This window comes from Rhinatrema bivittatum, chromosome 6 (genome assembly GCF_901001135.1).
Source record: "Rhinatrema bivittatum chromosome 6, aRhiBiv1.1, whole genome shotgun sequence".
Taxonomy (NCBI): domain Eukaryota; kingdom Metazoa; phylum Chordata; class Amphibia; order Gymnophiona; family Rhinatrematidae; genus Rhinatrema; species Rhinatrema bivittatum.
Window position 1 is genome coordinate 330,399,929 of NC_042620.1, and position 27,536 is coordinate 330,427,464.

The window sequence follows — 27,536 nt, forward strand, 5'->3', positions numbered from 1 at the left end:
AGATACCAGAATGGCTTTAATGATGCACAAACTTTGAACCTTTTCCATCAGAAAGGAAACAGTAGAACTAGGGGGGACAATTCAAACAACATCAGGAAGTATTTCTTCATAGAGAAGATGGTGAAGAAGAAAACGGTGAACAAATTCAAAGGGGCATGGAATAATCACTCTGGATCCCCAAAGGCTAGAGGACGGAAATGAAGAAGAGGAGGGTGCATAGGAGTAACCTGCATGGAGTGGCAGTTACTACCCTTAACAGAAGGCATGGAGATTACTGCCCTCAATAACCTTGATGCTTTTGACTCAACTGCTTCATTGCTTCTCGCTTTGTTGGTTTGGGGTGGGGTGGGAAAGGGGAACTGGATACAGATGGCAACCAACATGAGCCCTGACTTTTTTTTACAGTCTGGGATACTGACACAGACATAAGGATTGTATATATGAATCTGTTGTATATAGTGTTTACCCATTAAGGCTTTTCAAGTTATCCTCCCAGTTCCAATCACCCCTGTTTTATGTACTTTCAACGTTCTGATCCATGTAAACCGATATGTTTCGACGAATACCAGTATATAAAAACGTTTAAATAAGGAAAAAAGCACAGGGTGGCTTTTTTGGCCAAGTCTCAAAGCAAAGACCATCAAACGACATTGTCTGAATTATCAAGAAGGCTCCTCACCCAATAAAAAATGCAGCTAGCAGTAATTTGAGTTTGACAGTTGCTTGGATTTGATTAATTGCAAATATGACTACTCTTAAGACTTGGAGGTAACTGCATGGAGCAGCAGATACAGCCGCTTGCTGGGCAGACTGGATGGGCCATCTGATCCTTTTCTGCCGTCATTACTATGTTACCATGTTACTGTTGGATGACGCCACCTGCATGTAATGGCTAATTCATACTGTTGTCTACAGAGAGCCCTATTTTCAGATGAGTGAACCTGCTATAATGTAGGCAATGAGGGAAAATGAGATTAGGAGAAAAGCAACTAGTTTGAGGGATTATCCTTACAGTGAGTGAGCTGAGTGATATTGATAACTCATCTGAGCCCCAGTCCTGACTTTCTAGTGGATGGGAACTAAAGTTATACTTGGCTTTCCAAGTGCATGTAATGGTCATCACAGAAATGGGGGCTTAACTTGAAGTGAATTATAAATCTAATTTATTGGGTTAATTTACAAGTGTGCAGGCTGCATAAAGACTTCTATGAAAGATCCTAGAAATTCAATTTTTAATTGACTGTGGCATGCCTGTGTAGACTATTGCTCCTTTCCTTGACCCATCACGGTCTATTGGAGACTTTCTATGGAGGGACAGCCTGCAAGGGAATGGCAGCTGCCTCTTGAGTAGTGCGAGGTTTGATTGTAGGCATGGAAAGACTACATGGCAAAGTATATTTGTATCCTGTAATAACTTCAGAATAGTGTTGAAGCTTTTCAACATATCTGATTCTTTCTTGAAGCCTGTACATTTTCTGGATTATAATGTTGTAGTTCTATGTCAGTGTAAAAACCCAGAGTAAAGGCAAAGAGTGACATGAATGGTTGCCAGTGTATTGCAGAAATGAAACTGAATCCTTTTTGTATGTCGCATCTCCTGATTTTCACCAGCTGACCACCATCATAGGTCTAGCCTCGTGGCAGAAACAAATACAGTCGAAATTCATCGAGAGGACCCGGAAGAAGAATTGGGAATGCGGATTGTTGGAGGCAAGGACACCCCTCTGGGCAACATTGTTGTTCAGGATGTTCTTCGGGATTCTCTTGTTGCTGCAGATGGAAGAATAGCACCTGGAGATCACATTCTGGAGGTATAATATTTCTGTGGGTGGTGGTGGTCTCATTGCTTGCATCTCATGTGCGAAGGGGGGAGGCTATGTGCGGGAGCATCGTAAGCTGGGAGCTGTGTACCAAGTCACCTAATCCAGTTGTTGAGGTGATAGTCCTTGGCCAGGGGAGCCATGTACTGTGGCTCCTTCCAGAACCCTGCAATCATGGGACCTGAATCTGACCACTAGGTATCACTGTTGCACAATGACTGGGATACCCCCTCCCCCCAAGGTGGTGAACATTGTCTCTTCAGTATCCCCAGTCCTGACCCTGACCTGATAGAAGCTCTGCCAGTCATCTGGCCCTGTTTCTTTAATAATAAAAACATTTAAGTAAATAAATGTTGCTGCAAATTTAGGGGCCTAATTATCAAAATATGCCAGTGCGTGTTAGTTGGCTCCATTGGGATTAATGGGGTCTGTTTACAAACATCGCACAACAATGTATGTTAGTATATTTTGATAAACCTCTCTATTCCTGTAATCACTTGCTATGAGTTTGGAAACTAATTTTGTCTGAAAAATGACTTCTTACATTTTGATACACATTACTTGCAATTGATTTTCATAGTGCTACAGTAGTGGAAAGGTCACTGTGCAGCTTTTATAGTTGGCAAGGGAAGAAGGGAGCATGCACTTTAGTGCTGTAGAGAGAATCTCAAACTCTGAGAATTTAAACCACAGAGCATTAGTGGGGGAGAAAAAGGAGATGTTTGCTTATCTGCATCTCTTGGGTGGTAGCTGCAGCCTGAACCATTAATCTGGCTGTTTGTTACCCTGAGTTGGTTGGAAAGATGTAACCGCTACATTCTGTTATCTAAATCTGAGCCTTGTTTATATAGAATAACTGAAGCTACTCTGCCACCATCTATGAGTCTAAAATAGGGGTTATATATTATGTGTTTCCCTTTCCTAGGTGAATGGGGTCAACGTCAGCAGTGTTACCCATAGCCAGGCTATTTCCCTGCTGCGCCGTTCGTGCTCTGTTCTGCACCTCGTGGTACTGCAGGAGAAGGGTTTCTCCAGCAGAACGTCTTGGAGAGAGGCTGCTACCAGCAGCACCTGCAAGGAAGTGATTCACGTCACCCTGCTGAAGCGGGATCGCTCAGAGCCCTTGGGCATCAAACTCATCCGAAAGACAGAGGAGGCCGGGATCTTTGTTCTGGACCTCCTGGATGGGGGTTTGGCTGCCCAAGACGGGAAGCTAAGATGCAATGACAAGGTTCTCTCCATCAATGGGCAGGATGTGCGCCAGGGAACACCTGAGACGGCTGCCCACATCATTCAGGTAGGAGCACACAGCAGCGGGAAGCTTGTGTCCTTCACATGCTTTTAAGTGTTTCCTATGAAAGATTATTATGGAATAAAACCATCACAGACAAATCTGACCTCTGGCTTATGTTGGCCACAGATGGCAAATTAAGTGACCCTTTACCGTGAGCCACAAGGCTGTGATGTCATTGACATGAGCCATAGGGCTTCAATATTCCATGGGATCGTGATATGCCGGAGCTTTGGATAAATGTCCCACAAATAAGAAAGTAAAGCACAAGCCCATTGATTATACAATTTTAAAACCCTTACATAGTGCGCGTAAACCTGTGGCAGCCATGGAATAGTTAGTGAAGAGGTCACAGCATTGATGCATCATCCTGGCCTTTTGCTAAAATCAATGTGAAATCTGGATCATGACTGGTCCCGTCTTGGCTGAGAGAGAGAACCTGTATAACATGGGGTAAACACCCAGCTGCCTGCCTGCCTGTCCCCATCTCCCATTATTGAGAATAAAAAGAAAAATTTGAACCTTAGCTATACTGAAAAGATTAAACCTCCTTGCCTCCTGTCCTGTCCCCATGTTCTAGGAACTCTCTGAAGACACACAGTGCTTTCTTATGCATTTTTTAAAATCCATTATAAGAGTTATCTTGGACATAGTTTGAACTTCCGCACCTGCTATTTGTGGGTTGGGTAGTTTGAAAATCAAATAAAATCTCTGCATGTCCTTTTACTCTCCCCCCCCCCCCCCCCCCCCCCAAAAACGACTTCTTGCTCCTTTTCCCTGTGGCCTCTGTGCTTTTACCTGAACAGAGACTGGGCAATTTTCAAAAGCTCATTTAATGCAAGTAAACATATATGTCGAGATACATAAAACACTTTGAAAATTATCCTTAGTTTTTATTTCACTCAACATAAGAATTTATCCAGAGAAGCGGCTGTGCAGGTCTCTTGTTCGGTAGTGTAAAGGAATACTTTAGTACGTCCATCCCTCGCTCACATAGGGATAGACGTACAGAACAGCTGAGCAGTTGTTAGGATACGTTAATTATTACTCGGACGTTTTCTAGCACTTGGCGTTTTATGCAGATTTTATTTTGATGGCAACTTTTTTCAATGACAAGTCTGGGTGAATTCTTTCACTGGATGGTACTTACCTTGAAGCAAAAGGTTTTTTACTAACTCCACTTTTCATTGTAGTCCAGCGAGGCCAGAGTAAACTTTGTGGTTATGAGGCAAGCTGAGGCTCAGCTGATGGAGGTATCTGAGGAAGGGGGCACATCTAGTAGTAGTAGTAGCAGCAGCAGCAGCAACGGTGGAAGCCCTGTCCAATGGAGGAGGCCCAGCCAGCATCACTACCGACGGAAACCAGCATATCACAGAGTAAGTGCGTGCTGCTGGCGGTGTGCTATACTTAACTGTTGCTTGACTTGGCAATTTGCTTTTTTTGTGGGCTTTAACAATTGGGTGAAAAGCCCCCACTGCATGAGTGGATCTACAGTTTGATTGCCTCCCTTTTTCTTCCCTCCCCAGCTTGACATCTGCAGGTATCAGGAGTATGGCAGAGGAGGCCTTTTTTTTTCTGCTTCTGTAGGAAGAAGGGCACATTGTATGCCTGTTACCCCATCACCCGCTCTCCCCTCCGCCTTGCTCCTTCCTGCCTATCAATGATAACCGTAGCTCAGGAATTTCAGCTTCTGACACCTAGTGGTCACTGAAAAGTTAACGCCAGGCATTTCGGACTCATGAACTCACACCTAGAACAAGCAGCAGAAAAAAGGGACATTGGGTAAATCTTTGCTTTTACCTGATCTTATGAGCTGCTGCCATTTAGCACTGAAGCAATGAAAACCGATTGGGGAAAGTAGATAGGGAATGTGATATTCCAGAAGGAAACGGCTGCATTTAGGTAAAATGTTGGCCAAAAAAAAAGTGCTGTACCAGTCATATATAAATATTGTGCTGGGAAGGGTTCTCCACCTACGAGACTCGAAGTAAGGATTTATAAAACTGGTATGTCTTTCTAGGAGCCGTGCCAGGGATGCTTGTGCCAGGAAAAGATTGTAACAATAAGAAAGGAGCCCCGAGAATCGTTGGGGATAACCATTGGCGGGGGACGGGATAGTAGAAGCAAGCTTCCCGTTTATGTATCCAGTGTGCAGCCCATCGGATGCCTTCTCCGGGATGGCCGGATCAAACGAGGTGACAACAGATGAATTAAAATGAAAAATTTCCCATTTGATCTATGGATACCTTTTTCGTGTGTGTTTTTTACAATAAGTGTTTTCAGGATGTAGATGCAGGGTACTAGAGGTGAGCAGACACTGCTTACATTTTACACTGTAGCCCAGACTTCCCAAGCCTGTCCTGGGTTCCCATCTCCGGTCTGGGTTTCAGGATATCCACGATGAATATGTATGAGAGAAATTTGAAATGGCAAATACAAGGTATGTCTGATTAAGAGTAGTCGACCTGACTCTTTCAAATAATGTAGGTTTATTCAACCTTCATGTAGTCATCGAAACTACATGATTTGAAAGGACTGTGGTTTGTACATTATTTGAGAGTCGCATCACCTACTCTTATCAGACACAGCTCGTATTTGCCATTGATTTATGTAGTGTGTTCCCGCTGATCTCCACTCTTTTTCTGGTGAGATAAATTTGCAGAAAATAGTCACCAAAAAATCGGTGATAGCACAAATAAGAACAGAGAGGCTGCTTAAATACATCATACTGGCGACCCTTCATTGCTTTGCAAATAATCATCGGTCCAAAAGTTCAGAGATTTTTTGGGTATTTCTTTTGCAAATAAAATAACATTTATCTTTGGTCTGTCTTTCTTTTTTGAGCCTTTCTTTGTGTATCAGGTGTAACAAATCCCCTCAGTCCTGACACATGCCATGTTTTGAGGTGAAACTCTGCTTCAGGGGATGATCTTTTGAGTAAGAATAACTGAAACTGATGGGATTTTTTGCACCTGATACACAGAGAGGCTAAGATAAGTGTGTTTTATTTGCAAAAGAAATACCAAAAAAAATCTCTGAACATTTGAACTGATTATTTGTAAAGCAATGAAGGGCCACAGGCAGTGCTTAGTATGATGGTCTTCTATTGTATTTAAACAGCTTCTCTGTTATTTGAGATAAATTTGCATACATTGAATCAGTATGTGCCAATTTGATCTCGTACATATTTCTTGCAGATATTCTGAAAACCAGACTGTTTGTGGAGTCCCTAGGACAAATCTGGGATGTGCTGCATGAATGTTACAGCAGGAATGTTGGTTTGCTGCCAATTGCAAAAAAACTATTTTATTGAGTATTGCCTAGAGCCCCAAGATAGGCAACTTTTAAATATTTATTTTTCCTAGCAAATAGCCAATAGCCAGGCTCAGGACCAATGGGTCATGCACTCCTGCCAGCAGATGGAGACTGAATCAGGTTTCAAAACTGACATCACCCTACATACACCCCTGCAGTGACCTCAGCCCTTCACTATTTCTCCATCTCCAGCAGATGGAGGATGTGCTTTCCCTGTGGGGATCGCTGTACTTTATGGAAGGAAAAATTCTACTTTTAAATTGGAAAAAAGATTGAGCCCCACTCTGCTGCAGTGATACCTAAAGGTCCCTCCCCAGTTGATAATTCCTGAGGTGATTTCCGAGATCCCTCAGAGATGCGCCTTGGTCCAGTAGTCTGTTCCCTGTGTGGACTTTGCTGCTTAAGCAGCTGAAAGGCAGCAGGTGTAGGAAGCCAAACGTAGAAGTGACTGTCAAAGCCCTCTCCCCCCGCAGCTGGGGACTGTTTCTGTACTCAGCTGGTAAGCGCTGGACCCAAGTAAGTATTTAAAAAAAAAAAAAAAAGAGGATTTACCTCCCGATTCAGAGATGTTTTGGAGGGGTTTCGGTAAGGCTTCTTCCGGTCTCCTTGCTCAGCACGCCGTACCAACGTCGTTCCCGATCCTGTAGTAGAAAGGGGATGTGGGTTTCCAAGCGGGTTGAGCGACCTTCTATTGGGCTAGGCCCCACTTTAGGCTTGGTTGGTACACCGTGTGGTAGGCTGTGGTGGTGCCATCTTGTGCGCTGTATTGCCCACCATAGAGCGTGTGTGTCAGCAGTGTGTGTCAGCTCTGCTCACACACTGTGCACATAACGCTGCGTGTGCTGTGTGCACAACTTTCTAGGTGCAGAATACAAGTAAAGCCAGGCGTAAAGACTGTGCATGCACCTTGCCGTGGCCTGCGTAGGCACACAATTTGTGTGCATATAAAATTTTAAGCGCGAGCCAACTGAACCCGCAGTTAAGGTGGCCAATAACTCCGGCAGCAAAGAAACATAAGCGCCTTTCTTTTTGCGTAGCTTGTCATATTAGGTCTGACCTGGATTCTTGCTTATGTCAGCACTGAAGTACCCTGGACCCCGAGTACCCTCGGGACTGGGTCATCCATAGGAGAAGGAAATTCTGCGGCACCTAACCCAGTACCTACTGGGCTAAGCATGGATCCGGCTGTTTTCTCTTGGTGGAATGTTTTCAAGGCCTTCTAAGCCTTTATACAGGCAGAGTCTATCTCCCTTGCCCCTGTCCAGAGGGAACCTCAGCCAGTAAGCCCTCCCTCTCCCAGCCCTATCGGCAGACTTCACAAAGGGGAATCCCTAGCAGGGACCTGGACGGCATGAACACAGATTCCTTGGAAGATGGGGAAATTCCCCCAGGTTTAGAACTGTATCTGACCATGTTATGGTTTTTCCATAAGAGACAAATTGCTGGCCCTGGTTTCCCAGACCCTGAAGATGATGGGAGTTCCTGGGGCGGACTCTATGATGGAACCAAAGAAGAATACCATTCTGATTTCCCTATGGAAAGCCTCTTGCTACTTTCCAGTTCTGGAAGCCTTCTAGGAGTTGATTGACCTGGAACGGGACACCCCAGAAGCAAGTTTTAAAGGTAGACTAACATTAGAAGCTCTGTACCCACTGGATACGGCAGTGAGAGAACATTTTCGTTTCCCTAAAGTGGATGCGTTGGTCTGTGCCATCTCTAAGCAAACTCTAGTGGAGGGAGGAGCGGCCTTAAAGGATGCGCACGATAGACGGATGAAGTCCATCTTTAAACAGGCCTTTGATGCAATAGCAATGACTACAGATAGCTTCTTGTTGTGCCCTGGTACCATGCTTACTCCTCTCTCGGGAGGTGGATGACTTGGGTCAAATTCCAGAGCAGTTATGGAACCTGCCATCGCTGTTTTTTAGCTTACACTGGCTTGGACCTAGTCCGTACCTCAACAGGAGGAATGGCCTCACTGGTGGCAGCAAGAAGACAGCTATGGCTGAGGAATTGGTCAGCAGATGCAACCTCCAAGACAAATCTCTCAAAGATGCCCTCTAAAGGATTACTTCTCTTCGGAAGCAAATTGGAAAAGCTGGCCAGTAAATGGGAGAATCTCCAGTTCCCCAGCTACCAGAAGATAAGAGAAAGCAGTTACAGTGCCCTTCACCTATGAGGGGTCGATCCAAGGGCTCCTAGTGCTTTCGTCCGCACAGAAACTTTTCGGAGGTCTCAGTCCTTTCGGAGCCAACAACCCAAGAGACGAGCAGGTTCAGGTTCGTCCCGAACCCCCCAATGAAAATTTGCCAACCCACCCTCAGAACGAGGATATAGGGGGTCGATTGTCCCTTTTCTATCAACAGTGGGACGAGATCACTTCAGACAAATGGATACTGGAGGTCATACGAGAAAGATATGTGCTGGAATTTCGCAGCACTCCTCGGGACGTATTCATGATATCTCCTTGACACTCCCAGCACAAGAAGCAGGCAGTGGAGACTTTTCAGAATGAAGGTTATAATTCCAGTACCCGCGCCCCAGGAAAATATGGGGCATTACTCCATCTATTTCATCATACCCAAGAAGGAAGATTCCTTTCGCCCCATCCTGGACCTTGAGCATCAACAGACATCTGTGAGTGATTAATTTCCGCATGGAAACCCCGTGATAATGCGTGATAATGGCTGAACAATCGGCAGAGTTCTTAACCTTCCTAGACCTATCCAAAGCCTACCTACATATTCCAATCTGTCAAAAACATCAATGTTTCCTACACTCTGCAGTACTGGGTCGCCATTATCAGTTTCGGATTCTGCCCTTTGGCCTGGTCACCACCCCCAGAACATTTTTCCAAGATTGTGGTGGTCATAGCGGCAGCATTGAGAAGAGGGAATCCTGGTGCACCCGTACTTGGATGGCAGAAGACCACCAAATGGCCCATCTAGTCTGCCCAGCAAGCTTTCACACTTATTTTTCTCATACTTATCTGTTACTCTGACCGCTGAGGTCAGGGCCCTTATTGGTAACTTTTTGCTTCTAATTTCCTTCCACCCCCATCATTGATGTAGAGAGCAGTGCTGGAGCTGCATCAAAGTGAAGTATCAAGCCTAATAGTTGATCTGAGTAAAGTCCATGGAAGAGAGTTTACGGGTGACCAACAGGGTGAGACAAATGCAGTCTCAAACTCTCCCAGTCCTTGGAATATCTGGGAGTCCGATTCGACACCAAGCAGGGCAAGGTATTCCTTCCAACTACGTGGATAAGGAAGTTGGTGTCCCAAGTGCATCGATTGAGCATGATACGACAGATGATGTGAAGCTATCTTCAAGTTCTCGGTTTGGCAACAACCCTGGAAGTAGTGCCGTGGGCGAGGCCAAACATGCAACCACTTCAACGCTTCCTGCTGTCATGTTGGAACCCGCAGTCTCAAGACTATTTGATTTGCCTCCACTTGCCGATGGAAGTATGCTCTCTGCTCCACTGGTAGCTGCAGAAAGCTTATCTGGGCAGGGGTGTACTCCTGTCCTCCCCAAACCATCTGGTCCTCACCACAGACGCAAGCCTTGGGCCAAAGAGCTCACTGTCAGGAACTGAGGACGAGGGACGTTGGACCAAGCAAGGGGGTCCTCTGGAACATAAACCGCCTGGAAGCAGGGGCAGTCAGATTGGCATGTCTACAATTCAGCCACATACTCCAGGGTCAAGTGGGCCGCATAATATCTGACAACACGACGACAGTAGCCTACATCAACCGCCAGGGTGGAACCAAAAGCCAGCAAGTGTCACAGGAAATAGATCTCCTTATGGAATGTGCAGAAATACATCTACAGATGATCTCAGCCTCCCACATCGCAGGAAAAGACAACGCCAGCACTTTCTAAGTAAGGGGAGTATGGATCCAGGAGAGTGGGTGCTGTCTGCCAAAGCCTTCAACTTGTGGTAGATCACTGGAGTCTCCCGTCCATCTCACAACGCAAAGGTTCTTCGATTCTTCAGACACAGATTAGTGGTCCCTGGGGATTGTCGCTCTCGTTCACACCTGGCCAGAAGAGGAGTTGCTATATGCCTTCTCTCCGTGATCTTTGCTGGGCAGGGTCAATTGCAGAATCGAGCACCACAGGGGATTAGTCCTACTAGTAGCTCCAGGTTGGCCCATGCGTTTGTGGCATGTGGTCATGCGGAGACTCCTGGTGGAGAACCTCCCCACCACCACCACCACTACAGCAGGGACCGGTCCTTCACGAGGATCTGACTCTATTCTGTCTTATGGTCTGGCCCTTGAGAGGGATGATGAAGAGAGGGTATTTGGCGGCAGTAATTGCCACCTTATTCCACGCGTGGAAGTTCTCTACGTCCCTAGCATATGTGCGGGTCTGGAGAGTATTTGAGGCCTGGTATGAGGAACACAGTGTTTCCCTTCAGATGGTCAAAATCCCACTAATTCTGGAATTTTTGACCCTTAACTTCTTGAAGGTCCAGGTGGCAGCTCTCTCCTGTTTCAGGGGCGAGGTGCACGGAAACCTGCCTGTTGGCTCATCCGGACATGGCCCACTTTCTGAAAGGGGTGAAGCACCTCTGACCACCCCTATGGTGGCCGGTTCCCTTGAGGAATCTTAATGTAGTATTGGAGTTTTTGGCAGGGCCCTCCATTCGGCCGCTGCGCAGTCTTCCCTTGCATTTATTCACCTTGAAAATGATGATCCTGGTGGCTATATGCTTGGCATGTCGCATCTCTGAACTACAGGCCTTGTCAGGAGCCATTCCTCTGGATGACTCCAGGAGCGTTACAGCTTCATACCGTTCCATCCTTATTGCTCAAGGTAGTCTCACTTTCATTTGAATTGGTCCATTTCATTACCATCCCTAGATAAGCACAAGGACGTTGAATACTGCCTCCTCTGTCATTTGAATGTTAGGCTTTTGGTGCGGTATCTGGAAGCTTCAGAACCGGTCCGAAAGATTGACTGCCTGTTTGTCCTTCACGGTGGAAGGAAGCAGGGAAATCCAGCTTTGCGGGCTACCATAGCTCACTGGATTAAGGAGGTGGTCACGGGAGCCTATGTGGAGGCAGGAAAGCCATTACCTCTTCGGGCTCAGGTGGTCTCATGTGCGGAAGCTAGACTGATGTCTCCCGTTGACATCTGCTGAGCGGCGATGTGGTCCTCCTTTCACACCTTCTCTATATGCTATCGCCTGGACGTTCAGGCCCAAGAGGATGCAGCCTTTGCAAGGGTGGTGTTAACCGGATTGTGGGCAGCCTCCCGCTCTGATCGGGAGTAGTTTTTGTACATCCCATTGGCCCTGAGTCCATCTGGCTACTCGCTAGGAAATGGAGAAATTACTTACCTGATAATTTTGTTTTCCTTAGTGTAGACAGATGGACTTGGCATCCCGCCCAAGGCTACCCAAGAACGGTGCCAAGGATTCGCCTGTGGAGTGAATATCTATTCCAAGAGATTACACACAAACAGTCATCCAGTCCCTAGATCAGGGCATCCATAATCTTACTGGGGTTCAGTGTTTGGTTGGTTGAGTACAGTTATCTGGTTTTAATCGTTTTTAATCAAGTTTTTTCAATAGTATGCCCGCAGTGGCGCTTGAAGAGGATACTGAAGGGCTGAGGTCACTGCAGGGGTGTACGTAGGGTGACGTCATCTTTGAAATCTGACTCTCTATCTGCTGGTAGGGGGAGCATAACCCATTGATCTGTCCATCTGTCTACACTAAGGAAAATGAAATTATCAGATAAGTAATTTCTCCATTGTTTAGAGAGATAAATATCAGTTTTATTTATATTCTGTTATGTGCAATGTGGAAACAATGCAATCTTGATAAAACAATCAAAAAGAATAAAATAAGATTAAAATCAGGTGCAATAAATACAACAGTAGGGAAGAGGTATAATCTATTTTAAACCAGATCAAAAGACCTATTGGATTAAATAGTGGAAGAAGGTGTGAAGTGTTTGGGGGGAGGGGGTTGATGCAGAGATGGTGTTCTGCTTTCCCATTCCTTCTTTGGACAATGGTCACTAAAGTGCTGAGAGCCTGATGTAATAAAACCTCAACTAAATTTTACCTTACACTTTCTTAACTTGTGATTAAAATTGAATTAATTCCTGATGCAGTAAGCTAATGGCATGGTAATATAGTGAGAGTTAAAAAGAAAAAAAAAAAGCTTGCTAACTTGAAATATGCACAATAAGAAACATTTAGCATACATAAGCCATGATTTCTGGGCATAAAACATATTTTTGGTGAATAAGACATGGGTTATGTGCAGAAAACCTAATTTATGCACAAATTTTGTTTTATATGCTTAAATCTAAATTGTAGGTCCCTTGCATCCCTAACTCCCCATAGATTAACATGAGCCCCAGAAACTTTAATCCACTTCTGACCAGGAGTTAAATTGCAGTGTTAGGAAATAGGAGTAAAGCTTAACTCTCTTCCATGCAACAGTGATGGGATGGGGGAGGAGGGGTTAATAGCTAATGGTTTGCTTAACATGGAATTTGCATTTGCTATCTGTTATTGATCTCTACTTCTGTAAAATGCTCTGAACTAAATTGCTGGAAGAGCGTGAATCAGATTCATGCCTGGAGGTGTCCTAATGTGTGTGCAAAATTCCTATCTGGAGTAAACATTTGCACAAAAAAAATAATGTGCACACAACCTGGTGCTAACGTGTGCACACAGTGCTCCTTATTACATGGGGGCACGAGTATTTTGGTGGTTGGTACTGTGTTCAACATGTCCAGAAATTTAGGGAGGATACAAGTGAGTTACTAAAGTTGTGATTGAATCCAGTTTTTAGTTAAACAGCTGCTATGAAAGCTTTAAATATCAAATACTGGCGAGAGCTAGGCCGCGAGTTTCAGGAGGCTTCATTGGGCTGCCTGTTGTAAGCAGACTCTGTCCCTTACGATCCACAGGAGATGTGCTCGTGAGCATTAATGGGGTTGATCTGACCCAGCTCAGTTACTCTGAGGCAGTTGCAGCGTTGAAGTCCAATACGGCTTCTCACTCCGTGGTGCTGAAAACGCTGGAGGTTCCTGCAGCAGATGGGACAGTGGATCCCCCAGAAGCTGCCGCTGACCCGGCCAGAGGGCGAGAATCTGTATGGTCACCTCTCTGGATCATGTGGCTTGCACTCCCTGGGTAAGTTGTTTCAGTCAGAAGCTTTTATTTTCAATGGTTGGGGGGGAAAAGTGAAAAAAAAAAGACCAGTCCTAAGATGTACTCTTCAGTGGATTCACCTTAAATATGTTTTCCCTGTTTCTGCAATCAGAGACTGTTAGGGTGTTATCAAATTCTCATTAAGGGTGGTCTCATTTGCTGCCTTCTGGTGTCAGAGTGCATCATGCTAAAAGCGGTAACGAATCCTGCATTTAGAAACTATGGTGTGGTGTTCCCCTCCTGTACAGCCATTTTAAAAAGTTTTTCATGTTTTCTTCTTTTATACTTTTTAAGAGCCAGATGTAAGTATTGGGGAGAAAAAGTAGTGGCAAGAGTACAAAAAGCCTGCAAGCTAATTTGCTGGAAGCGTTTCCTGAAGAATTTTTAATTTTGTGAAACTGCGGGAATTTAATTTTTACAGAAAAAGGCATACTGCTCGCAGATTGCGGAAGTCAACCAGTTTATGGGATTTTTGTACCTTTCCTTTGTCCTACTTTTTCCTTGATCCTTAAATCAGACCCTTCTTGGGTTTGGATGTAGATTTAATTACTCTCCTTTCTAAACCAAGCACAAGGTGACTTACGTTCTGGTATAGCAGGTATTTCCCTTCCCCAGAGAGCTTACAATCTTAAGAGAATATCTTTAAAACAGCTGTGCACATGCCCATGTGCATGTGGAAATCTACGTCTGTATTTTATAAGCTGTGCATATACATCATATATGCACAAATGTACCCAGCAACCTGTGCCCATATGTGTGTGTGTGTGTGTGTGTGGGGAACGCTAATACATATTGTACTTTCCGGATAAGTTCTGATTTATTTGCCCAAGTAGCCTCTTGGATATGTCTTAAATAGTGCTACTTTTTTGGATAATTAGCTTTATTTGAGACTTCTCTGACTGTCATCAAAAGTCATCTCTGACTTCCATCAAATGCAGCAACACTGAGCATCTTCTATTAAACTGAAACAGACAATACCAACCAATCACTACAATGATTTACTTCTTGTTAAACTTTTTATCTCTCCTCTAACTCTAATCCCAGTTAGAATAACCCCTGTTTTATTGTAACTTTTTCTTCTACGCACTTGTTATACTTTTGTAATGTATACTCTTACGTTTTAGCTATGTACGTTATAATGTATTGCTCACCCCTTGTTTTATGTAAACCGACATGATACGAACTGCCGTGAATGCCGGTATAGAAAAACACAAATAAATAAATAAATAAAATATGTGACTTAGCTGGATAAGCAGTCCTTTTCAGGCTTATCTGGCTAAGTAGAGGCAAAGCTGCTACTTATCCAGATAAGTTTTGACTTACCTGACGAAGTGGCATGCAACTGCAATACCTGAGCACTTTTACTTCTAACTTTAAAAATGTGCATGTGGAGATTTTACCTGCATTTACTCCCCAACCCCTGTAAGTCAGGTTTTACGCGTGCAAGTCTGGAGACTTTCTAACATGCACGTGGCAATGAAATTTACCAGTTTTACTAATTAGTCTACCAGTTTGCCCAGTCCATCTGCAGGTCATTGAGAGCCTCCTGGCTCTTCAGCCTCAACTGCCCCACATCCCCCCCCCCCCCCCCCAATTTCACCCAGTCAGTATTTCACTTTTAAGACGTTTACGATCACTTACACCAGATATAGAGCAGGTGTAAATATACGCAAATAAGTTGCCAAATCTACTCATGTAAGTCTTTTATAAAATAGCAATTTACCATGTTTAAATGATGGTCCCGCCCAGGACTGCCCCTGGACTGCTCCATTTTTTACATGCGTAGATTCACTTGTGCACCCTTACAGGTGTATGTTGTAAGTTTCTAAAATAGCATATATGCGAATATAAGAAATTGCCAACCTGGGTCAGACCAAGGGTCCATCAAGCCCAGCATCCTGTTTCCAACAGAGGCCAAACCAGGCCACAAGAACCCGGCAAGTAACCAAAACCGCAGGGGTCTGTCCAGCGATAGGTTGACCAGGTCCGCAAACCATGGTCAACACGGCCACTCCAGAGCAACTAGGATCACTCGGTCCGGATGAACTTCTATTCTCCTGATGACCTGGCTGATCAGAGGATAACAACAAAGAATAGATGCCCAAGGGTCTTTGTCCAAATCTTTAATTGGTGGAGACGTATGTGATTAAAAATGCCCGACTCGTGCTGAGTTTCACCACATTCCAGTGGCTGCCTGAGGGGCTTAAATGAGAGCACACTGAATAACTATTAGTTAATTCCAACAACATCCACATTACAGATGTATCTCTAATAAATAATGTAGTGTAAATGTACATCCCCTATTTCTTTATCTCCACACCTAACTTTTTGTTGGCAATTATTCGTATCTATTGTATATAAGACTTCTATCCCATTTCTTTCTCTCATACCCAGCTTTTCTCTTTTCCAATTGTGTTTTTATAAAATTCGTTCTATTTATAGACTTATAAATTCAGTGAGATAACAATTTGCTATGTATATTATTTTTCCCTTTCATTGTTCCACTGTTCTCTCCCCCCCCCCCCCCCCCCCCAGTTAAGATTATTGTAAAGTGTATTTATTGTAAATCTTTGTTTATTGTAAAGCACTGTTGCACATGTTTGTTCTATTTGGCACAGCTGCAATGTTTCTGTTAATTGTGAACCGATGTGAGGTTACTAAACAAATGTCTGTATATAAAAACTGCAAATAAATAAAATAGTGCTTAAGCTTCTCCTGGTTCCATTCGCAAATGGCGCTGCATACGTGTTACTGCGCATCAGCGTGTGCCGTCTCCACTGGAACGTGGCGAAACTCTGTGCGAGTCGGGCATTTTTAATTAATCACATACGAATCCATCAATTAAAGATTTGGAAAAAGACCCTTGGGCATCTATTCTTTGTTATCCTCACGGCGCTGTTTGATTGCCTATCTTGCTGTTTTCTGGCTGATCAGAGGAAACACGTAAAGGAGAATGTCCTGGGGCCAAGAAGCTATGAGCACATCTTCGGCTTCTGCCCCATGCTTTCTTCTGCGGCTGAAGAAGCGCTGCGCCCTGGCATTAACTTGAGGTGCCATCAGGTCTATGTCTATGTGAGGTTGGCCCCACTTGTGGGAGACTAAGTCCAGGGCATCCTCCGGGATCTAATGCTGATGGCTTAGAAAATCCACCTGCACGTTGGTGGGATGTCGCTAGAATTGTCAGATGACGTTCCACCCAGGACATGAGCATCTCCACTTCCAGAGCTACCGCACGGCTCCTGGTTCCGCTGTGACTAGTTTCACCTTGATTTGTAAATACACCGCTCCTGGTTCCTCACAGGAGCCAAAAAGCGTGACCACATCACCCCAACCCTTATTTCACTCCATTGGCTACCAATAAAATACAGGATTGAATACAAAGTCCTTTCCATCTTACATAAAATTATATACGGAGAACAAAAAAATTGGCTAAGCCCCTACATACACCTACATACCTCAAGTAGAAACCTGAGGTCAGCAAACAAAGGACTCCTAAAAACACCACCAACCCATTCAAATCAACTCACCTCCACCCAAAATAGAGCCATCTCCCTTGGCAGCCCAAAACTATGGAACTCCCTCCCGACTAAGCTAAGAATTCAAGAAAACCTTTAAAAAAGAATTAAAAACTTGGTTGTTCAACAAAGCATACCAATCCACCCAAAGGATCATCTAAACATCGCCATCCTCCAACACAACCTCATGACTAATTGAAATTCATCACATCTATGCTTTTCTTAAATAAGAAAGAACTCATAAACTGAACTTAATCATTACTAATGTTATTTCCTAAGCCTAATAACAGTTTGTACTTTACAACCATTGTTAACCCCCCATTTCCCTATAACCTATTTTGTAAACCGTTATGATGGCGTTATTTTAACGTTTCCGAATGATGGTATATAAAACTCTTCAAATACATCATGAGGCTATACTTTATTTTTTTATTTTTATTTTTTTTAATATAACACAACCTCTTCCTAGTTTTCAGCAATTCAGTTTGGTGGTATTTTCCTAAAAATTCAATAAGTAAATTGAGTTCTGATGGGCAGTAACGTGTCTGTCTTGTTAGGTAAAGGAGTTCCTTTTACTTTTAGACTTAAACCTCCTGGGGTAGGCTGGGGACTGCTGCTTTCCGTACCCTGTGCTGTGAGTGATGCTCGTGTTCATTTACAAACAGGGAAGCCTGGTATTTACAAATCAAGGTGAAACTCCTCAGAGCAGTGGCTTTCAGCAGGAGACACTGCCCTTCCTCACCCTCTCACTGTGAGGACAACGCCCTTCCAAGGAAGGAAAGCTCCTGGCTAATCAGGCTATTTACCTGCTCTTCTTTTGTTTGCACAACAGGCTAATTATAGCACTTGAGGGAAGAGTTTTGTATTCAGAGAGAACTGTGGGTTGTGCTTAGATCACAAGGCTAATTGTTAGAGCTTGGAAACCCAAGTATTTTATTTCAGGTGCAAAAGTGTACAAACTTTCTTGCATTGATTACTGTATCTGTACTTCCATCCTCTCCCTTCAGGTTTGCTCTGATAGGTTTTATACCTTAGCAAAATTCATGCCCTGGGTTGGAACATAGCCTAGAAAACACCTGCTTCCCATTAGTCTGCATAATTTGAGGCAGTTTCTGGTTTATGTTGTGTCCTTTTCTATGGTTTACACATTTGTGACATAAGATTTGCACTTTTTTTTTTATATTATAGCCACACCATCGGTTAAAACTTTTTTCCTAGCATGTAGACAGATAAGAACATAAGAAATTGCCATTCTGGGTCAGACCAAGGGTCCATCAAGCCCAGCATCCTGTTTCCAACAGAGGCCAAACCAGGCCACAAGAACCTGGCAATTATCCAAACACTAAGAAGATCCCATGCTACTGATGCAATTAATAGCAGTGGCTATTCCCTAAGTAAACTTGATTAACAGCAGTTAATGGACTTCTCCAAGAACTTATCCAAACCTTTTTTGAACCCAGCTATACTAACTGCATTAACCACATCCTCTGGCAACAAATTCCATAGCTTAATTGTGCATTAAGTGTGAGAATTTTCTCCGATTAGTCTTAAATGTGCTACTAGCTAACTTCATGGAATGCCCCTCCTTCTATTATTCGAAAGTGTAAATAACCGCGTCACATCTACTCGTTCAAGACCTCTCATGATCTTAAACACCTCTATCATATTCCCCCCTCAGCCGCCTCTTCTCCAAGCTGAACAGCCCTAACCTCTTCAGCCTTTCCTCATAGGAGAGCTGTTCCATCCCCTTTATCATTTTGGTTGCCCTTCTCTGTATCTTCTCCATCGCAACTATCTTTTTTTGAGATGCGGCGACCAGAATTGTACACAGATGGACTCAGGACCAGTGGGTTTATGCTCCCCTGTATGGAGATGGAGCAAGCTGACATCACATTATATATAACCCTGCAGTGACCCCCAGCCTGCCAGTATTCTCCGTCTCCAGCAGATGCTGGATGTGCATCTCCCTATGGGGATCGCTTCGAGCTTTTTGGAAGAAAAAACTTTGAAATTCTAAATTCAGGAAAAGAAAGCCCTGCTCTCCCACAGTCATACCTAAAAGTTCCTCCCCCAGTTGAGAATTCCTGAGGCGATTTCCATGGTCCCTCAGAGGTGTGCCTTGGTCATTTAGCTGGGTTTCCCAGCGTGGACTTAGCTGCCAGTTCAGCTGAAAGGCAGTGGGTGCAGGAGGCCAAGTACGGCAGTGAAGGCAGATGCCCTCTCCCCCTGCAGCCAGATACAGTCTCTGTACTCAGCTGGTAAGCACTGCGCTCAGATAAGGTTTAAAACAAAAAAAAGGTTTTACCCTGAATCTGAATCAGAGGGGTTTCAGGACTTTCTCTGTGCACCATACCGACGTTCATTCCCATTTGGGTTGGGGAGCTGGGCAGCCTGCCGGATTGAACGGCCACTGGTAGGTTAGGTCCCGCACTTTGACTTTTTTCTTGCATGCTGCATGGTAGGCTGTGACAGCCATTTTTTGTCTACTCTTGTCACTGTTCTGCTGCCCTCTATAGGCCTTTGGTGTGCGCACTGTGTATTTGGTTTTTGGGCGTGCTTTTTACACGTACAAACTTTTTTTAATGTGTTTAACTTGTCACACAGGTTGTGCGTGCGCCTTGTCGCACTCTTTTCTAGGCTCTTGTTTTTTGGGCGAATTTCATTTTTGAGCGTGAGCTGTTCCGACGCACGTTTACCGCAACAATGGCGCTGGTAAGCAAGAAGCTTAAGAGTCTGCTGCATGTGTGTCAGTCCTCCTGTGGGGCTCTGGGTCCCAAGGGATTACTGGTAAGTGTTCATCCAGTCCTTACCTTGGGATACATAGAATCTTATGTGAGTTCAATGTTTGTTTGTTTGAGTATAGTTCTAGTTATTTGTTTTTTAATCATGTTTTCAATTCAGTTTTTTGCTAGTCTGTCCACAGTTGCTTTTGAAGAGAATACTGGCAGGCTAGGGTCACTGTAGGGTTATATATACTGTGACGTCAGCTTGCTCTGTCTCCATCTGCTGGCAGGGGAGCATAAACCCATTGGTCCTGAGTTCATCTGTCTACACTAAGGAAAATGAAATTATCAGGTAAGTAATTTCTCCACTTTTCATTTTTCAGTTTCTCTTGTCACTTCTAGTGCGCACAGATCTCTCGAGCTACTTAAGGACAGCTGTTTGTTTAGGTGATGACTGGCTTCCATTATCCAAGATTATACATCAGGAGAGATTCCATTGTACTTCAACTTTTTCATTTCTAAAGTCTTGCTATGAAACTCAATTAAGGGAAATGATTTGTTTTGACTGGGTTCCTGAAACCTCAGGCACAGAAAGAGGGTCTCCGAAAGAGTTTGTGGCAGTTAGGATTACAATGTTCCCTCCAAGGAATGACTAGATGTGTGCAAACATTTTGTGGGAGCAACAATTTTGTGGGACCAACAATTTTTGAGTGCCGGTGTTAGTGCTCCATTTCTGTATATAGCACAAAGAAACATTTGTGAGCGACCATGTAAAATCTGTGAGCAAAGCACCGAAATGTATGAACAATTGCTCAAGTGCTCAGCTTAGAGGGAACTATGATTACAACTGAGGCACAAGAAGATAGACTTGCTCAAAGTCTTGCCTTTTGTGAGAGGGGAAACGAACTCATGTTCCAGGGTTGATTCCCAATCCGTTACTCTAACCACCAGACATTTGTCTCCCAAACCACCTTGCACTATTAAGTACATATAAAAACATACTGTGCCAGATAGGTCCAAGATATCCATCAGGCAAAACATCTTGTCTGGTAGTGATCAGCCAGCAGATCCCAAAACGTAGGTCTATATATATTTCTTGTTACTCACTGGTAGGGTCAGCAATGGCTTTCCCTAGTCTATTTGGCTAATAATTTTCTGTTAGCTTTACCTCCAGGAACCTGTCCACGCGTCCTTGAAGCACATTGCACCAGTTGCCTCAACCATGTCTCCTGGTAACAGATCCCAGAGCTTGATTGTGTGTTGAGTGGAAAAAGTACTTTCTGCGATTCGTTTTTAAGTCTGCTTGTGGCCTCTTATTTTAGTATTTATTTCAAATGCTACAAAATCTTCTTCTGTTAGTCTGTTTATCCACTCCACTCATAGTTTTATAAACTTCTGTCATGTTCCCTCTCAGCATTGTCTCTTCCAAGCTGAAGGTGGCCAAACAGGTGGATAAAGCGACAGCAAAGACCAGAAAGATGCTTGGCTGCATAGGGAGAGAAAAGGGAGATGATCTTGTCCCTGGTGAGACATCATTTGGAATACTGTGTACAGTTGTGAAGACCTCAATTTCTAAAGGATATAAACAGGATGGCGTCTGTTCAGAGGGCGGCTACTAAAATGGTCATTGGTCTTCATTCTAAAGCATATGGGGACAAACGTAAAGATCTAAACATGTATACTCTCGAGGAAAGGCGAGATGGTGGAGATTTGATAGACATTTAAATATCTCCAAGTTTTCCATGCACAGGAGGTGAGCCTCTTTCAATGGAAAGGCGGCTCTAGGATGAGAGTAAAAGGGGATGGCCTCAGGAGTAGTCTTAGGAAATATTTCTTTATAGCGAGGGTGGTTGATGCAAGGAACGATCTCCCAGTGGAGGTGGTGGAGACAAAAACAATATCTGAATTCAAGAAAGCATGGGATAAACAAGGGGTATCTCTGAGGGTGACCAGAACTCTCTCAGTACTAAAGATGCAGTCTCACCATGGCTCAATATAAAGGCATTATAATAATCTCTGCCTTATTCATTACTTTTCCAAATCATTCCTACCATTCTCTTTTTTTGCTTTTTTGAATGCTGCCACATCTGGAACTGAGGATTTAAACTTATTGTCCACATGGACTCCAAGGACCTTTTTCCTGGGTGGTGACTCTGCATTGTGTGTACCTATAGTTGGGATTATTTTTCCCTATGTGCATTGCTTTCTACTTTCCATATTTAAATTTCATCTGCCATTCAATGCCCATTTTCCTAATCTCTCAAAGTCCTTCTGCAGTGCCTTGTGAAACTAGGAAAATGAGCATCTGAATGGTGGTTTGAGGACAGTATCCATCCATCCTTCTGTTGGGGAAAAAAGATGAGATTCTCATAGGGCCTGTAGGAAACATGCTGATACTGCATGTTGAATTTCATTAAATGCTAGTGTATGTTTTGTTAAATCCAGGATCATGAAATTGGTGATTAGATGTGAATCTGAGTGTGCCAATAATAGTCTGAAATAGGTGAGTCTCTCAAGGCAAGGGAGGCAAAACAGAAATTAATCTTCAACCGATTGATGCAAGCAGAGTGCCAGCCTAGAAAACTCTCTAATAGGTATAGCAGATAGCTCTTTTACTATGATGCGCTTAGCTGAAAATCCTAGCATGTTATCTCATGGGCATCTGGTGTCCTGTGCTGAAGAAAATACAGTGCATTCAAAGTATTCAGACCCCTTTGCTTTTCCCACATTTTGTTACAGCCTTATTCTAAAATGGATAATATGCATTTTTCCCCCCCTCAAGCTACACACAATACTCCATAATGACAAAGCGAAATCAGGTTTGTAGAAATTTGTGCAAATTAAAAAAACAAAACAAAACTCTGAAATATCACATTTAGATAAGTATTCAGACCCTTCACCTTTTACAGGGATTACAGCCTCCAGTCTTCTTGGGTGTGACGCTACAATCTTGGCACACCTGGATTTGGGGATTTTTCTCACATTCTCTGCAGATGCTCTCAAGCACTGTCAGCTTGGATGGGGAGTGTTGATGAACAGCTATTTTCAGGTCTCTCCAGAGATGTTCTAGGCCACTCAAGGACATTTACAAACTTGTTCCAAAGCCACTCTTGCATTGTCTTGGCTGTGTGCTTAGGGTTGTCCTGTTGGAAGGTGATTCGTCACCCCAGGTTGAGGTCCACAGTGCTCTGGAGCAGGTTTTCATCAGGGATCTCTCTGTACTTTTCTCCATTCATCTTTCCTGCAATCCTGATAGGTCTCCCAGTTCCTGCAGCTGAAAAACATCCCCACAGCCATGATGCTGCTGCCACCACCATGCTTCACCTTATGGATGGTATTTGCTAGATGAGTGGTATCTGGTTTCCTCCAGTTGACGCTTGGCATTCAGGCCAGTCACGGTTTCATCAAATGAGAGAATCTTCTTTTTTTTTTTTCTCATGCTCTGAGAGACCTTTGAGTGCCTTTTGGCAAACTCCAAGTGATCTGTCATGTGCCTTTTACTGATGAGTGGCTACTGTCTGGCCACTCTATCATAAAGGCCTGATTGGTAGAGTGCTGAAGAAATGGTGATGGTTCTGGAAGCTTCTTCCATCTCCACAGCGGAACTCTGGAGCTCTGTCTTGAGTGACAGTCGGGTTCTTGGTCATCTTCTTGACCAACGCCCTTCTCTTGATTGCTCAGTTTGGGCAGGTGGCCAGCTCTAGGAAGAGTCCCGATGGTACCAAAATTCTTTCATTTAAGAATGATAGAGGCTGCTGTGTTCTTTGGGACCTTCAGTGCTGCAATTGTTTTGAACCCTTATCTGTGCCTTGACACAATCCTGTCCTGGAGGTCTACAGACAATTCCTTTTGATTTCATGGCTTTGATTTTGCTCTACAATTAACTAACCCCAATTTTGAGGAACTTATCATTCACATTTTCTAGAATTAAACACTCTCAAAATTACTTTTGGGAAATTGTATCAGAAAACAATGTACTCTTACAGTTGTCTAGCTCTTTCCCACAAAGGGCTGCAACCAGTTTCGTGTATATGGCACTCACAGTCACTTCATTTACTTGATTTTGCTCTGCCATGCACTGTCAGCTGTAGGACCTTATATAGACAGGTGTATGCCTTTTCAAATCATGTCTAATCAATTAAATTTACCAGAGATGAACTCCAAGTTGGAGAGACAGCTCAAAGGATGATCAATGGAAACAGGATGAACCTGAGCTCAACTCTGAATATTACAGCAAAAGATCTGAATACTTATGTAAATCACTTTTGGTTTTTTTGGTTTTTTTTACAACTTGCACACATCTGATTTTGCTTTGTCATCATGGGGTATTGTGTACTTGAGGAGGGGAAAATGCATATTCATTTTAGAATAAGGCTGTAACATAAAAGGTGGAAAATGTGAAAGGGTCTGAATAATTTCTGAATGCAGTGTTTATCAAAATCATATCGGAAGTGAGGTAAGCCTCAATTGATTTTCAGAACAGTGTGTTTGAGGAGCTAATTAAACTTAAAGTAGATAAGGCTATGGGGCCAGATGGGATACATCAGAGATGTCCTGGTAGTTCCGCTGGCTGACCTTTTTCAAATCTTCCTTAGAGTTTGGTATAGTTCTGGAGGACAGAAAGGGAGGATGTGGTTCTTATTCATAAAAGTGGAGATAAGGAAGAGGCTGAGAACTACAGGCCAGTTACTCTGATCTCTGGTGAGGAAACTAATGGAGTCGCTGCTAAAACCAAGGATGATGCAATTTTTTGGAATCCAATGGATTGCAAGATCCGAGTCAGCATGAGGTAAATCTTGTTAGATGAATCTGATCAATTTCTTTGATTGGCCTGGCTCTTGAGAGGGCTTGTTTGCACAGAAAGGGATATCCACCCTTAGTTATCTCAAGCAAACAAAAAGCTTGTAAGAATTTAACCCCTCCTTGGCATATGTTGGAATGAGGTGTCTCGTTTTGTTTTTTTTGAGTTTCCGTGAAAAGCTGACAATGCTACCCCCCCAGAGGGTTGACATTGGTCTTTCTTCAGAGAGGCATTCTGTGCCTAACAGAATGCCTGTCTGGGGAGCTTCACATCAAATACAAGCTGCTGCCAAAGATCTGCCGCCAGCCCAGCTGTCAACAGGGACTGTGGGCCGCCCCCAGCCTACATCATCCACATGGGGGGAGGGGTCAAAAGTGAGCGCTGACACCAAAGGGGTGTGCATTCTGTCGCCAGCACAAAGGAGCTTCTTTGCACTCCTTCGTGCAAGACAAGTGCCAAGAAGGCCAATGACTGTGTCAGTAAACCGTCATGATCGGCTCTCAAGAAATATTCCAGTTATCACGGGCCATGGCAGGTTTGGCGATCTATGGACTATGGCTTCCCACAGTGTTGGGTGCCAGCCGTCTTGTCTTATTTTTATCCTTCTATCTCAATCTGGTACTGCTTTTGATAAAAACTTGATTATGCTCATTAGTGTACAAACCATAAAGAAAAAGATTGTTATGGATTTGATTTGGGGAAAAAAAGCCAGACATCTTTTGCCTTACTGAAACTTGGCTCCTAGCTTCAGACTGTCGTTCTTAATCAGTTATGTCCTCCAGGGTTTCAAATTGTTTCTCAACCCAGAAAGAGGGGGTGGGGTGGAGGTTTAACAGTAATATTTAGGGATTGTTGGCATATGTTCATTGAAAATGTAAGTGGTGATTCCTGTTATGAAGTGATGGTATTGTTGTCTCAGTTTGTGAGCGAATGTCTAGTGTACAACCCTCCTAACATACGCTGATTTATCTCCTTTCTTGGAACAGTTAATATCATCTAAAGCAAAATTTAACATGATTATTCTAGTTGACTTCAGTCTTCATGTTAATAAGGCAGAGAAGGGCAATGAATATAAGTGGCAAGGAACGGCTGCCCTATGAGGAAAGGCTAAAGAAGTTAGAACTGTTCAGTTTGGAGAAGAGACGACTGAGGGAGGGGGGGGGGGGGGGGATATGATACAGGTCTACAAAATCATGAAAGGACTTGAACAAGTTAATGTAAATCAGTTATTTACTCTCTTAGATAATAGGACTAGGGGACACTCTGTGAAGTTAGCAAGTAGCTCATTTAAAACAAATCGAAGAAAATTCTTTTCACTCAGAGCATAGTTAAACTCTGGAATTCATTGCCAGAGGATATGGTTTATAGCAGTTAGTGTTCCTTATTGTTCCTTATGTTCTACAGTTCTATGTAAAGCCCCCATCCGCTGTTGGGCAGTTCATCATTTTATGTAAACCGGAGTGATTTGTAATTCCAACAAGAACTTCGGTATATAAAAATTAAAAATAAATAAAAAATAAAATAAATAGTGTAACTGGGTTAAAAAAAAAGGGTTGGATAAGTTCTTAGAGGAAAAAATCCATAAACAATTAATAAGCAGTAGTAGCTTGTGATTTATTGAAGTTTGGGTACTTGCGACTTGGATTGGCCACTGTTGGAAACAGGATCCTGGGCTTGATAGATCCTTGGTCTGACCCAATATGGCATATCTTATATTCTTTTGTTCTATGTCAACAGCTTGCTCCTCCTTAATATTATGACATCATTAGGATGGAGTCATTTAGTGAATTCTTCGACCCACAGGTTTAGGACACTCTCTTGATTTATTCTTTGTCAATACTATTATGTTTAGGACTCAACCCTTAATTCCTGTGCTGTGCCCTGTTCCATGGTCTGATCATTTGTTAATTTTCCTTCAGATGTGTGTATCTACCACTCATTTTCCTTCATTTTCACTACCAACAGAGTTCCTTAAGAGAAGTTGGAGCGATAAAAAAAAACAACCTCTGAAATTATTGCAGATGAGCTATCTGCTTTTCACCCTTCTGACATGGAGTTAGCTGTTAGTAATTGGAACTCCTTATTAACTCCTTTTTATCTTAGATGACCTTGATCCATTCCGCATAAACAGGTCTATGAGGATAGGAGATGGATCACTCCCTTTCTAATAGCTAAGAGTCAATTACGAAGAGCTGAACATTCTTGGCGGAAACATCAATTCAGCCTATATCTTTAGTCTTTCAAAAAGAAATTGTTAGAGTAAAAGAGCTCAATGTCGTTAGCTAAGAAGGTATTCTATTCAAATCAGGTCCAGGAAATAGGTTTCAATCCTAAAGTTCTTTTTGGGATTGCAAAAAAACCCCTCACCAATGACCCATCCATATGTAAAAAGAAGAAAGGGATTTCCCCAGATACTATACCTGTAATGATTTCAAAGATTATTTGAATTCTAAGGGCTCTGACCTGCAGGTCACCTTCCAGGCAGTGCCATCTTGGCACACCAATTCTTTAGATGCTCCTATGGCACCACAGTCAAATTTTAGTAACTCCTCTGCTTCTTGAGATCTCTCAGATTTATTGCAAAAGTGAACCCCTTTAAACATCTGCAGCATGCCTACTTTGAAGATTTCTAGAAACTTAAATTCTCTGGCTCTCACTAACCTTGTGAATTTATCATTGTCAGAGTGGCTCCGGCTAGCCTAAAGTGTTCTATGATTAGGCCCTTACTGAAAAACAAACAAACCTGGTTTAGATTCCTCTGTCCTCACTAACTATAGGCCAATCTCATCTCTCAGCTATTAGCAGTAGTCCTTAAACAATTGTCCGAGTTTATTGAAAAACATCAGATTTTAGAGCATTACCAATTTGGATTTAGGGAATCTCTCAACAC

The 27,536-nt window shown here is 43.3% G+C and overlaps 1 protein-coding gene across 2 annotated transcripts in view; it reads left to right on the forward strand.

Annotated features, from left to right (window-relative positions):
• LOC115094533 (ligand of Numb protein X 2-like) overlaps positions 1 to 27,536 on the forward strand; it is a 91,033-nt gene that overhangs the window by 44,611 nt on the left and 18,886 nt on the right. For both annotated transcript variants that reach the window (XM_029607682.1, XM_029607683.1), the window contains exons 4-8: positions 1,612 to 1,811; positions 2,746 to 3,117; positions 4,305 to 4,487; positions 5,132 to 5,306; positions 13,364 to 13,589. In XM_029607682.1, the coding sequence (XP_029463542.1) occupies positions 1,612 to 1,811; positions 2,746 to 3,117; positions 4,305 to 4,487; positions 5,132 to 5,306; positions 13,364 to 13,589 (1,156 nt within the window). The remainder of the gene's footprint in view (positions 1 to 1,611; positions 1,812 to 2,745; positions 3,118 to 4,304; positions 4,488 to 5,131; positions 5,307 to 13,363; positions 13,590 to 27,536) is intronic.